Source organism: Carassius gibelio, chromosome B11, assembly GCF_023724105.1.
Source record: "Carassius gibelio isolate Cgi1373 ecotype wild population from Czech Republic chromosome B11, carGib1.2-hapl.c, whole genome shotgun sequence".
Lineage (NCBI taxonomy): Eukaryota > Metazoa > Chordata > Actinopteri > Cypriniformes > Cyprinidae > Carassius > Carassius gibelio.
Genome location: NC_068406.1, coordinates 20,988,814 through 21,003,840, shown reverse-complemented (window position 1 = coordinate 21,003,840; position 15,027 = coordinate 20,988,814). Strand labels below are relative to the sequence as shown.

Below are 15,027 nucleotides of genomic sequence, written 5' to 3'. Positions count from 1 at the left end.
CGTGTTCTCGTCTGCTTGAAAACCGCTATTTGTTTGAGGAATCTGTCTGAAATGGATCTCAGGTGAGAATGTAACACTGCAAAACATTTTTTCCTATCTTGTACAAGAAACTAAAGCCCAAACTATACATTCCACTGAGTCTCAAGGACTATTTTTTTAATCGGCACATTTCGTTACATGTGACATCCAAGCTCATTTTTTCTGAGCATGTATGAGCGAGTCCACTGGGTAGTGCACATTATGAAAGCGTTCATCCACAATCGCTGTCAATTGAGTACTTTGCAAGACAGAGCAGAACACCGTTAATAAAGTATCTGGGCCTTAAAGGGATAGTTCACCTAAAAATGAACATTTTGTCATTTACTCGCCCTCATGTCATTCCAAACCTGTATAAGTTTCTTATGTTGATCATAAGAGAAGATATTTTGAAGAATGCTGGTAATCAAACAGTTGATGGCCCCCCATTGACTTCCATTGTGTTTCTTTCCCTACCATGGAGGTCAACTGTTTGGTTTTTCAAAATGTATTATTTTGTTCAACATAAGAAAGATACTTATACAGGTTTGGAATGACATGAGGGTATTTATCATTGACTTGATTGCACATAAATGCACAGACACTATTTAACTGAACAGAGATGACATCACTATCCTTTTGCATTATTGAGACACTGTTTTCCAAATGAATGTTGTTCAGTGCTTTGACGAAATGTATTTTGTTTAAAGCACTATATAAATAAAGGTGATTGATTGTGAGTAAATGATGACAAAATGTTAATTTTTGGGTGAACAATTCCTTGAAAACCAAAGCCATTTACAGTTGTTCTTATGTGCAGTCCCATTTAATGTTGCTCTGTGAAGTTTCAAAGGCAAAATCCATTTATTTCGTTGGGAGTTTTGTGTGAGTTCCCTCTGAAAATGTGGCTGATGTTAAAGTTGGTCTTGTGAATTCGGCATGCTGACCTGCTTGGTTTGCAGGTGACATCTTTGTGAGTAGTACTTAATTGATTAGTTCTCTCATTATACATTAATTAATCTCATTTACTCTCTCTCATGTCAATCCAAACCCACAGAATAATTGTTCCATGCTTTTCTACCAGAAAACAGTGGAGAGTTGGATTGCAGTCAACAGAAATGATCGTTCAATGTATTTGGATCTGATCCCAGATTGTTTGAGAGCCATTGTGGGTGATGTGAGTCACATGTGAATGTCTCTTTGGTCTTTAAACGTGTCATTGACGGAAGCTTCTCAAGCATATCTGTGATGCAGCCGAACAGCTGTTTGACATAAGGAGCCAATGGCATCACTTGCAGATTTACTTCCGAATTGGACTTCTGAAGAAACTCATGAAGACCAATATGGGTCTTTGAGCCTAAAAGCATCAAATAGACTAATCATTATGCATAGACAATTTTTTTCAACCCATCAAATGATCGATTTGGAGGCTTAAAGGGGTCATATGATGCAATTTAAATTTGTCCTTTCTCTATGGAGTGTTACAAGCTCTTGGTGCATAAAGAAGATATGTAGAGCTGCAAAGACTAACGTCTCAAATTCAAAGAAAATGCAAAGAAAGAAGGCACAACTTATTCTCGCTGTTGCCACCGGCGCCATGTTGTGAGGATGCTGTGTGTTTCGTTGTAAAAGCAAAGCTACTTTGTTTGGCCTTCTAAAAGAGGACACAACTAGAAATGAGTGGTTAAGTTGTATTTACAGAACAGTTCAACCCAAATATTCAGATGTGTGCAGCACATTTTGCGGAGGACAAGGACTGTTTCCTGTGAGAGTAGCCTACAATGCCGGTGTCTGTTTCTATAAAGTGGATTCCAACTTTGCAAGGACAGTCTGGAACTACTGACACACAGTCTGTAAGTACGTTTTCATATTTAAAGGAATTGCCACTGATGATTCAAATGCAAGTTTTAAACAGTGTAGAGTAAATATTAGAGCTTGTTGTTTGTTGTTTCTCCAATCACAAATGCAGATATGGTTTTATGTTTACGCAGTGTGATGCACAATGCGTAAAAAGACATTACAAGTCATTACAATAATTATGTCCCCATTATGTCCCCATGCCTTGTTTGTAATGGGTTTTATTGGTTTTGTCTCATCGGGCATCACAGTGTTAAGGGGCATAACTTTTCTGTCACACACTTGAGGCATTCGGCCAATCACAATGCACTCTATAGCTGGCCAATCAGCATACACCTCGCTTTTCAGAACGATGCGCTTTGTAAAAATCAATGCGCATCTATATGCAATAATGTTATTTTTAGCAACATCAAATGATCCCTTTAAGCAGCTTTGTACAGTCTTAAGCCAATCCTTTGCGCCACTTTAAGAGTGCTCATTATTGCACCAGGAGGCCTTACTACTTTTTTTTTTTTTTTTCTTCAAAGCAGAATATGGTTTTTTTATTGTATTAATGCAGCTGCGCTCAGGCACTACAGCCAGCTTTTTTTTTTCTTTAACTAAAGGCTAGATGCTGAATAGTATCCTGGATACTGAACTAACAGTGAAGCCCTGAGGCAAATAAAGGCCAGGAATATCTAAAAAGGAAAACAGTGGTCTTGATTTTCTTGTTATAGTTGCCTCTCCTCTACTTCAAAGCCAATGAATGCCTCATTTATCGTTGAATAGGCAAGTGCAGGCCCTTTGTTCTCTGTTCCGTCCTACTCAGGGAGCATTTCATAGACAAGACCAGGTCACTGCCCTGAGCTTGGCTCTCTCCTTTTAAAGAGCATTTAATACAGCAAAGATGACCTGACCTGAGTTGCAAACAAAAATGTGAAATAACGTTAGTTTTGTATTTTGTTTCTGTCCAGATTTGTTCTGGATTATTAGCTCGTTCTGTTTTACCAGTACCAAGGTGCCAAGACAAATTTTTTCTCAAATATCCAAGCTAAGACAGGATGACTTTAGGATACAAGCTAACAAGGCCAACAGGGTCTACACAGGGTTTACATCATTCTAGTGTGGAGCAAAGGCTCTTGAGCTCCACTCGAATATGGCAAAATGAAATGTGTCTGATACAAACTCCGATGTCAGAATTTCATCATTTCACACTTAAAGCTAACCAGAGAACCGAAAAATGCTAACAGTTGTTCTTGAATAACTGCTACTGGGAACGTGTAACCTAAGGCTCTGTATTTTGGTGAGCAAATCAGGCAACACTTGACCACACTAGAAGCTAGTTAAAAAAGCATCCAAGAAAATGTTTAATCTCTAAGGCCACAGATCATTTTGCACTGGCCAAACATAACGAAGGACAAAGGGAATCTTCTGGGACGGTGTTTAGGACATCAGACAAGTTTGTTAGTATCCCAAGTTAGTTCCTTATGTTTCTCTCCTTTGCATGCTGTGTGGAATCAATAAAGAAGAAAAGCACAGCTAAATGATGCATTAGTGCACAGATGCTTGTGAACGCCGAGTACAAATAGCTATAAGAAGCTGTTGGTTTGTTTGTAGTAGGACCTAGGTTTGTGTAAGTAACCTCTCATTAGAATGCTGCGAGTTTTCCTCTACAAAAAGACTAATGATTTATTGATGATGTATCCCAATGAGCTCCAGGCTTCCAGTTGCAGATCTCATCACAGGTGAGTCTCTAGTGATAATGGGAAAAGAATGAAGGGCAATATAGAGACTTCTCTCTTAAAGTCATCTGTTTGAATTTCCATTCTTTTGGGGCTCAGTTGGTGCAGGACTACGAAAATCTAGTTGCATGCATTTTGGTTTCATATGAGCAAGTTGACGGCATCTGCAACCATAGTTATGTGCATGATTTTGCTAAACTAACACAATACCACAAGATGAAGCCTTTGTCCAACACACACACACACACACACACACACACACACACACACACACACACAAATTATCATAGTTTCAATACCAAAAAAAACATAAAACATGTAAAAACACAAACCAAGAAATTCCCCCATTTCTTTGGGAATCATAATCTTGGTGGTTTTTACAGGCTGTGCAATGTTGTGGCATGTTGGAAAGCTCATTGATTTTTACTGTAAGCAACCCTTACAAGATGGACAAATCAACGTGTCTGGGTCAGTAAAATATGCAATCGAATCTGCCATCACATATCTATTGTTTGGACTACATGATTTTGCACTAAAAAGAAGGCTATTATTAATAATCTTACATTTAAAAAGTAACATTTCATATTATTTTCCATTTAAATATTAAACTGGTAAATCTAAATGACCAATAAAAAATGTATGGAATATGGATTTGACAAATGGTGAAGTTACAGTATGTAATAAGCAACTGGTCCGTGCTAACTAGCCAAATTTTGACACGTCGGGTTGGGCCAAGGTGCCAACATCTATCTTCCTTTTGCTGATTAGCGTCCCCATTCCTCACGCGCATTCACTGTTTTACCACTAGTCCTTTCTTTGCTTTAACTGTCTGTGCAGGAATTCCGTTGAAGTGTTCCTTATGTTCAAAGGACTCGGATTATTCCCAAATGAGCGCGCACCGCGTTAACTCTCACAAGGCAGCGATAATGACTGTAGCCCAAAATGGCTTTCCTCTGAAATTCAGTCGGCACTTGATGTTTCAGAGAATGAGTTTGTTCGGTATCCGGGAGACAAAATCAGAGCGTGCCTCATAAATGCGTCCAATTAAATATATTTTCGTAATCTTCCTCCTCGTCTAACGAGCATTAAAAACGTAACCTTGAAAATTCAGTCAGCATCATAAAGATGTAACATGTTGCCTCTGGAGAGTGACTATTAAATAAATCCTTTTGATATCCGGAGTACAGACAGCTACTACCCAGCTATAGCAGCTCGCTGTGTGTCATGTGCGATATAGCTACACATGCAAAACCTTTGTACCGCCATTTCTATCCACTATTTTGGCATAGAGCATTGATAATTCAATGGTGCTGGCGCAGTCTGAGACAATTTAAATAACTGCCACCCTGCGCCTTCTTTCAGATTACCCAGAGACGCCTGTTTATGTCTTCTGAATCTCCTGTGGGTGTCTTCAAAGATGCTACTTTGAGACTCGATGTAGAAACTCCAGCAGAGGATTCAAACTCGCTCCTTTTGTTTGGGGAAATAATTAGAAAGTCTAATTTCCGTCATGTTCTGCAGGCGGGCATTTCTGAGTGTAAAATTGCACAAGATCAATAGTTTGTGCAAAGGAGAGGCGTAATAAGCTGTAATTGTTCATCTATTCAGTGCTACAAATATCTCATCCCATTTACAAAGCACAGTTGCTTTGTCACAGGAGGAAACAATTTTTTATTTTTTTTTGATGGTTTGCACAGAGGGATAAACGCTGCAGGTATCATGAAAATCTTATTAGATGCATTTCACGCTTTAATATATAACCGTAAATATTGCCATATTTCATGTTTTAAATGTTTGAGTTTAATTTTCTTGGAGTAATATAACCGTTAGTTTCTTGTTTTTCCAGTTTGCGTGGCATTTTTTGTTTTTTATAGACTTAAACGACTTTATGATTTTGCAATGAAAAGGTAATATTAGTCAAAACTGTAATAAACCTCGTCCAGTGTCTGTAATTTACAACAACTGAGCTGTAAAACTGAAGTATTACCCTTTTTCAGCCGATTTACTGGGAAACCCCTTACATAATTCAGCACTGCCTGCTTTGATCATAACCCTGCTGTATTGGGTATGAATGTAACAAAAATTCTTGTCTCCAAATCACATTCATTCACTCAAGTTCATGTGGAAGTCTGGTTTCTGATAATAAACTGCTCTTTTATCATGATATATATTGGTCGAGGGTCAATTTTTCTCAGTCATCATCAAGTCAAAAGAGATATTCCCCCCCCCCAAGTTCTCTGATCTTAGGCTATACGACTATTGTAGAAAATGGATCATTAAAAGTTAAGAATACCAAAAACCTTTGAGGAATAGACAAGCAGAATTGCATTTAAATGGCTTTCTTCCTTGAACACGAAATATGTTCTTGCAGAATGTCAAAGCTGCTGTACAATGAGAGGAAATGATGACTGTGGACTGTCAAACTCCAATTAAAGTGCACCATTGAAATAGTCCATATGACTTATTCGCATAATTCTATGTCTTCTGAAGCCATGCAATGACTGCATGTGAGGATTTCGTAATATTTTGTAGACCTATTGTTCTTGTTACTGTTGTTGTTGAGAATTATAACAGGAATTTTAACTTTTTCTTATTCTCATTTTGAATTCTATATTGGCTCTGTAATTTGTGACGCATGCAGACTTTGTCATTATTATCAGCTGTAAATACTTTTAAGGAGAATTTTAGATTTGCCCATTCTTTTCCATATTAAGCCTAATGTCTGCAATGATGGCCTGTTCCTCACACAAAGCTATTATTTAATTTCATTCCTTTTGGAGTTTGACTTTGTGAACTTTCTTGGAAATATCTCTTTCAGAATTCCACAGAAGAGTGAAAGTTAAATGGGTTTTGGATGACGTGAGGGTGAGTAAAAATTGACAAGTTTCTTTTTTGGATTCCTTTAATCTGTCTCTAATAGTTTAAATGTGGCGTGACGGTTTGATGTTGAATGGTCTCCTACTAAACCATTCCCTTTTAAATGTTTCTCGACAGCTTGAGAACAGGGGCTAGCCTATTTCCATACATAGTCAAGTTCTTCTGAAGAACCCGGTTTGTTCTGATTGTAGAATAGTTCGGAAGGAGACGGGCTCAGATCTTATTTTGTACTCCACACTCCAGTGACAGATTCAAACCTGTCTCTGCCTTTCCTCTCACAAATGAGAGACGGGGACAGAAGGAGAGAGAAAGGGGAAATTGAACATCGTCCTGCTCAGTCCCTGTTCTAACCACAGCAGCACATTCTGTTCACGGTATTAGATCAGAAAGATCTCCCAACTTCTTACTTGTAAGAAAAAAAGTAAAAAAAAACTTGGCAGGAGAGATGTTTACCTGCATGCTCTTTTGGGCTCAGAGCAAACAGTTTATCCCACCTGAAATCACTGCAAAACCAACCCCTCCTTCCACACACCGGGATCTGTCAGCCAATTTCATCATCGTCTTCTCTGACAACTGTATATTTTAGTCAAACCTTGGCTTGCCATCTGCTTCTGTGTACTAAGGTTCCTTATTTTAATGTTGAGAGTTATTCCTGTATATATTTCTCATATACTGTAGTTCAGCACTTTGATACCTGCCTCCAGGCAGACAGTTTCAGACCTCGCTAAAGCTCTAATCATCAAAATTAATAACCAAAAAAACTTCTGAAATGTTTTACTTTACATGTAATGAATCTAAAATATATGAATTGTTGACATTTTGAAATAAGCTATATTTATAATTTATATTTATAAGGTATGTATTATTTTATATGATATATATTTGGTCTGTTTGCCATATCAATGCACAGCTCCCATAATAGATCATTATGTTTGTTGCATAGCAACACTCTTATTACATAAGAGGCTATATATTCAATAGCATGTGAATACCACTTAATCAATTTCCTGGATTTTTTTGTAAAAATGTATTCTTAATATTTACATAGTTTTTTTTATTTATTTAGAATAGTTAAATATAAAAAATATACCACAAAATATAATATTTGTATATTTAAAGAGACATTAATTTAATGTAGAGTATATGTAATTGATGTACAGTACTGTTTTTGCCTGCTCGATAATGCATGTTTTTATTTAATCAAACAATAATACTGTAAAAAATAATATTACAATTTCAGAGATCCTTCGGAAATCTCTGTATTATTGATTTGGTACTCAACATTTAATTAACTTATAAATAATTAATAATTTTAATATTTATCTGGAAACATGATTCTTTGATGAATAGAAAGGTCATAATAATAGCATTTATTTGCTTGAGACACTTTTGATCCATATGTTCTTACAGAATAAAGGTATTCATTTCTTTTAAAACTAAAAAATAAATATGCTGACCCCAAATTTTGGACTAGTTGTAGGCTAAATATTGAAGGAGTGATTAGAGTCATATATATATATATATATATATATATATATATAAAGACCAGAATATCATAGAGATCTAAAAGCCTTATCAGCTGCACAGCAACATTATAAGAATGTTATAATTTTATAATTTTCTTCTTTTTGATTTTATTAAATCAATACAAAATTATGCAAATAATGATGTTTTTAAATACGACAAATGTAAATGAGAAACAAAAAACCTAGAATACTGTTTTCTTAGCACCTGTGTATGTGTGTGTGTTAACAAGACCCACATCTATATTTTTCCTGCAGAAACAGCATGCTTTATAGAAACTTAATAGCTTATCATGTGAACCACAGAGCGCCGGTTATTTTTTAGAGAAATAGATGCGAGCAAAACTCTCTCATCTCCTTTTTAATTTAAAATCTTTCCTCTCAAGCTGTGGACGGAAATACTTCAATCACAAATGTAGTATATAATGATGTAACACCCGAGCTGCTTACATGAGTGAAAACTGGATCAGCACACGTTTAACGTGATTTATCAAAATCCACAGCGTTCAGAAACATCATTACGCAATCTAAACACCACCGAGAACAGCATCACGTATTCTCTTTATAGTGCTGCTGGCTGTGCAGTGAGATCTACTTTTACATGCAACACTGAATTACAATAACTGTTTACTATTTAGAAAACATGCGACGGTAATTAATCTCTACAACATGCCGATAGTGTGCAATTCAAATGTCCTCCCTTCTCACCTCACTCGATGAACGCCATTAATGTATTGAAATGAATACGCTGTAATTGCTGACTGGTGCCGTGCAGACTCGACCAAAGCCTCCTAATTGCCTAAAGACACTGGACGGGCATGTCAGAAACTCAGGGCTAAGCACTATAGTTTGGGACTGTCTATAATTGGGTCCTGGATAATTGAGATTGCTGCTACTGTATGTTGCAAAACTCAAGGACTTACATGAATCAGCATTGTGTGTGTCTGTGTGTGTGCATAGAGATTTCCACAGCTGTCAATAAGGCTGGATGGCTGAAAACGTGGGACCCCTGTTGTGTGCATGCGAGCGATCAATCTTCACCCAGCACGCGAGTGACGGAGCCTTTGGTGAGTGTGTGTGTATGTGTTTACTCCGTGTTTGAAGCGCCTGATCAATCCTCCTCCGCCTCCGACTGTAACCTGTGAAATCAAACCATTAACTCCCCTGCAAACAATAATACAGTCATGCATCAGTGATGACATGCTGGTTTTGCTTTTACTGGTGAAGCCTGTGGTGCATTTGTAGTGTTTAAGAACATACATTTTCTCAGGTCAAATTTCAGGCCAAAGCCAAAAGGAATTGTATTGAGAAATTATGTTTTTCTTAAAGGAGTAGTTAAAGGAGTAGTTCACCTGAAATTGAAAATTAGTACTCACCCTCAGGCCATCCAAGATGAAGATGAGTTTGTTTTTCATCAGAACAGATTTTGGGAAATCAGCACTACAACACTTGCTTACCAACTGATCCTCTGCAGTGAATGGGTGCCATCAGAATGTGAGTCCACACAGCTGATAGAGACATCAGTAATTCACACTACTCCAGAACATCAGTTAACATCTTATGAAGAGGAAAACTGCATGTTTGTAAAAAAAAAATTCATCAAGGCAATTTAACTTTAAACAGTCACTTATTGGTAAAAAAAAAAGATACATTGAAAAAGATAAACCCCTTCTGTCTTTCCATATCAAAATCCACTGCTATATTTGTTAAGAACTGTTTTGACTTCTGATAGCACCCATTCACCACAGAGGATCCACTGGTGAGCAAATGATGCAATGCTAAATATCTCCAAATCTGTAAAAAAAAAACAACAACATCTACATCTTGTATGGCTTTAGGGTGAGTATGTTTTCAGCAAATGTGAATTTTTAGGTTAACTATTCCTTTAAAGAAAATGGGGCCCTTACTAAGTGCCATATAATTAAAAAGTACTAGATTATGCATAAATTATGATAATTATACGTATAATCACGATAAATTAACATAATATATATAGTTTATTATTAAAAATTAAATTGTAATAACATATTTTATTACAAATTTATTTAAGGGGGGGGGGGGGTGAAATGCTATTTCATGCATACTGAGTTTTTTACACTGTTAAAGAGTTGGATTCCTATGCTAAACATGGACAAAGTTAAAAAAATTAAGTTGTACGTTTGAAGGAGTATTTCTGTTCCAAAAATACTCCTTCCGGTTTGTCACAAGTTTCGGAAAGTTTTTTTCGAGTATGGCTCTGTGTGACGTTAGATGGAGCAGAATTTCCTTATATGGGTCCTAAGTGCACTTCTGCCGGAAGAGCGCGCGCTCCCGTATAGCAGAGCACTGAGAGCACAGACATTCACTGATCAGAGCGAGAGCGTCGTGAAAAGTCACAAAAGGAGTGTGTTTTTGGTTGCCAGGGCAAGACAACCCTGCACAGATTACCAAAGAAAAAACAGCATTAAGGGACCAGTGGATTGAGTTTATTTTTACAGAGCATCAACGGAGTTGTGCAAGTGTTTGTGTTTGTTCCCTGCATTTCGAAAATGCTTGTTTTACAAACAAGGCCCAGTTTGACGACGGATTTGTGTAACGTTTATTTCTTAAGGATGATGCAATCCCAACGAAAAAGGGTCACGATCGTGTGTTGGAACCGCAGGCGGTGAGTAAAACTGCTTCAAATATCTCTGCCTCCTTGTTAGTGCGTCCGCCTCCCCTGCCGGAGACCCGGGTTCGAGCCCCGCTCAGAGCGAGTCGGTGCTGCTGCTGCTCTCGTTCAGTTTCAGCCTCGGATTTGATTCTGGATCATAAATAAACGGCTGATTCTGACTGTAAGCCATGGTTTGTTTTGGATGATGTTTTTTTCCTCACGGTAATCTCACAGCTTCCAAACGCTCTCTACGCAAAAGCCTACTGGCGCTCGTGATTCTTTAGCTCCGCCCACACGCCACGCCTCCAGTCGGTCGTGTTTTTCCGGGAAAAATCGGTACAGACTATCTTTCTCTTATGAATATAATAAAACTAAAGACTTTTTGGAGTTATGAAGGATGCAGTACTACTCTATAGGTACTCAAGATTAACAGGAGATTGAGTGAAAACGAGCATTTCACCCCCCCCCCCCCCTTTAATTTTTTTTACTGTTAAACATTTAAAACATGGTAATATTTGTTGCACTGCAATTAATTCATGCTTTAGAAATATTTGATAATATTAGTATAATATATTATTATAATTTTACAATAATTCTGTAAAAATGAATAAACTGGTGTTACTTTAAAAAATACCTTTAATTACTAAGCTGATTAAATATATTAATTGAATATATATATATCAACCCACTGTAGGTGCCCAGGAGAAGGTACATTCATGTGAGGAAGGGGTTTTCTTGTGTGGAGGAGGGAGTCGTAAAATGAATGTGGGATGATTTGAGAAAAGACAGATCTGAGTGATTGTTCGCCTGCAAAGCCCATTTATTTCTCTGAGGGTGGAGTAATGGCCCGGTGGAGTGTCCTACTTCTTGGCAGAAGATAAGTGTTTGTGGGGTGGTGGTAGGTGCTCACTTATTGGATGACTGGGCTGTGGGTCGGTCACTCCATTCAGTTGGCCCTGGGGGGGTGTGGTGGGACTCCTGAGGGACAGTTTTTTCAGGGCTTTCTTCTCTTTAGCCTTTTGCTGTCTGGTGGCTCTCAGGGCCTTCTTCTTCAGGTATGTCTCCTCTATCTGATAAAGCATCTCCTTCACTGCCTCAACCTGAAAAGGAAAGGTTCACCCACATGATTATTTGCATAGCTTCATAATGAGACATACTGAAGAATATATAGACTCTTTCAATGTAACAAAGGGGTAGAGTATAATAAGCAGGAAAAAGAGCAAAACTCACCATAGAAAAAGCATCCGTCCAAAGTATACAGTACAGTTTTTTTAAGATGAAATTTGAGTTTCTTTTCCCTTTGCCATAGCTCTCAAATAGTATCTGAATTTTGCATATTTGATTAGAAGACACTGAAAAATCTACAGCATCTGCCATCATTAAACCTCAAACCTTGTATCTTGACATGCAAAAGCTGAATGTGGGAATCCAAAAATTAGATTTCAGTGTTCTGTTGGATCTTGTTGCACTTTTATGATACTTTTATGTTGTTTGAGAAGTTTAACAGTCCCTGATTATTGTTTGCTTTTCTTCTATAACCTTATAATTTACATTTTCCAAAAGAAAGATTTTTTAATTATTCTTAAATAAATCCTTTCTCATTACTATGGTGCAAAAGTATTTATATTTTTAAATGTTTGTTGAATTTCATAAATGTAATCACAAAAAATGTAAACAACATAATGTTAAATAAATGTAAATATATTATTTTAATTAAATGTTTTGAATACAATATAAAAATGATATAAGACTAGATTTTAAAGCTATTTCTACCTCATCAGATCTTAAAAACTTAAATGTTATAATTTATGTCATGTTAAATAACATATATAACTTGAATAAAATCAGTTCATTTAAATGTTACAACAAAAAAAAAAAAAAAAAAAAAAAAAAAAAAAACATTATCCATTAAGTTTATAATCTTAAAATTAATGTGGTAAATGTATTCATATGAACACATGCAGTTAATTTTACACAGTTAATTTATATTTTTACTGACTTGGCACATTTTAAAAAGTTTTTAAAGTGTAATGAGAACATGCAAAGATCATTTCTAATTTTGTGTTACACTGAAATTTAGAATAACAAGCAACATTAATATTCATTTTTGTATGTTCTGATGCGTTAAGACATAAACAAATACACACTATCAGAAGACAGGGACATATCATATTTATCAAGCTTTTGCATTTGAGAAGTTTTCAGATCAACACTGAAGCACATTTCTGAGACCTCGCAACCACCCCTCAGAGACTTAATTACCTCAAAAAGAAATGGACGTGGCTCCCCTTTTGCCCTCTCATTTCTGAGAATATGGCAGTGCGTGGGAATTTATCGTGTCTGCTCTCGGAGAACAGGAAGGAGGGGGAGTGAAATATGAAAGGGAATGCGAGATGAAGAAAAGCTGCGAGTAAGGAGATGGAAAAGAAAGGCAAGGTGGAGGGAGAGAGAAAGTGTCAGAGGCTCTGTAGTTCAGAAACACACAGTTATGGGTAGGTTGTGAGTCCTGTTTGCTTGTGAATTCAGTCCAAGTGTGTTTGTTTGGAAGTTTTTTCCTTTTTCTCCTCTGGGAACTGAAAGCTCCACAGCAGTGGGCCGAACAGTCATTCCACGTTCAAAAGCATTCTCTCTTCCCTCTCGCTTGCTTTTTCGCTCAAATGCGCTTCCATTTTTTATGTTTCCTTCTTGTTTTCGGTCCTCATGTCCAGCTTAGAGCGAGTAATGGGCAAACGGGCTTGCCACCCACTCACAAACAGAGACTTGGCTCTATCCCAACAACAATTAGCCCTTCGTTACTGTGCACATCTCTGTGTGTGTGTGTGTGTGTGTGTGTGTGTGTGTGTGTGTGTGTGTGTGTGCTGGGCCCAGCTCCTGGCTTCTGCTATCGCTCAGGTATTCAGAAGCGATGCACGAGCTATCAAAACGCCTATCAAACCTGTCAGCGGCCATCATTCCGTCCAGAAAAAAAGGTCTGCTCGTCAGAGAGGAAACAGAGCCTTGATCAAAGAGCCCGTCCGCTGCTTCAAAAATATGGTAAAGCTCATTATGCAGTCAGACTGTCAGTCCTGCTGGCCTTTACTGGCCTTCTACCCGTTTACATAGTTAGACACTTATTCACTAGATGGAGTTTGGGGGTCCTAAACTCAGCCCCTGGGAGGCCACAGTCGAAATTGTTCGAATATGTGAACAGAAAAATAACATTTCATTCATTTTTATCATTGCTGTGGGGAAAATCATGTAGTTATGGTTAAAATTATATCTCGGTTAGACCCTTCTCGCTCTGCATCCCTGCTGTAGTCATGACAATCAGTGCACGAGAATCAGCGCTAAAGCTGTGATCAGTCTTTCTTTATTTTCTGCTAAAGTTAAAAGATGTATCTGTTTGATAAAATACTTTTACAAAAACTATTGTCAAGTTTAGGACACCCAAACTCCTTCTAGTGAATAAGTGTCTAACTATGTAAATGGTTAGAAGGCCAAAAATATGTGAACATGAATACTTAAGAATGCTAAGGAGATCAGGCTGCCTGAAGTTTTTTTCCATTTCAGGAGGTCAAAGGTCACACTTCTGCAGGGTTTTTCATAAGTCAGATTGTTGGATTGGTGGATGGCAAAGAATGAAACAAGCTGAGAGCATGTAGCTTATGGTCATAAATGTGAAGATGCCCGTTTGCTGGAGCAGAGATGAGTGCACTTATGCTACTGTGGTGGAAAGACAGCCTGAAAGGCAGCATCTAATGACTCTCCAAACAAACAAACAGCCAGATCATTACATGTACGGCCACGATATGTGAACTCCAGCACTCATCAGAATGTGTCAGTTAATGCCCCTTTGATTCATGTAGAACAAATTAGGGTTGGAAATGAAATCTGCGGCTGGTGGGTTTCTGAGAAGGACGTGCTGCCGAGCTTCATAAATTAACTACTTAATAATATGAAGGAAATGAAGGGCTGGGAAGCACTGGAGCTGCATATGAAGGTTAATGTCTGCCAAGTTTTTTTAGGCTTTTTATGCCTTTATGTACAGCCTTTTTTTTCTTTTTGTTTTCACACATTTTCATGTATATTTAGTGTTAAGAATGCTGCTTGCTATATGTTTGGTAAATCAGTTATTCTCAAATTTTAATTTAATTACATTTATGTCATTCATGTTTTGGCCACTGTATGGTACCATTGGTATTTTTATCTTATGAGGGCAGATGGATCACATCTTGAGATTAACAGAAGGAATCCGTGTCCAGATTGTATGTATGTGTGCTGACAGATCAGTCTGTATTCAGCATTTGATAACAGAGGTCTCCCTTGGGCTCAGATCCTTGTAGGCATGTTTTGGTTGCTGTTAATCTTTTGGCCTGGTCTACCCAGAAAACCTTTGGTGAAGATTATTCTAGTGACTTAATTT

At 37.4% G+C, this 15,027-nt stretch overlaps 1 protein-coding gene across 1 annotated transcript in view; it reads right to left on the bottom strand.

Moving 5' to 3' along the window:
* Positions 1-11,463: 11,463 nt before the first annotated feature.
* LOC127967965 (spermatogenesis-associated protein 16-like) overlaps positions 11,464-15,027 on the bottom strand; it is a 50,062-nt gene continuing 46,498 nt past the window's right edge. Inside the window, exon 10 of the mRNA XM_052568731.1 lies at positions 11,464-11,725. Coding sequence (XP_052424691.1) covers positions 11,486-11,725 — 240 coding nt within the window. The 3' untranslated portion in view covers positions 11,464-11,485. The remainder of the gene's footprint in view (positions 11,726-15,027) is intronic.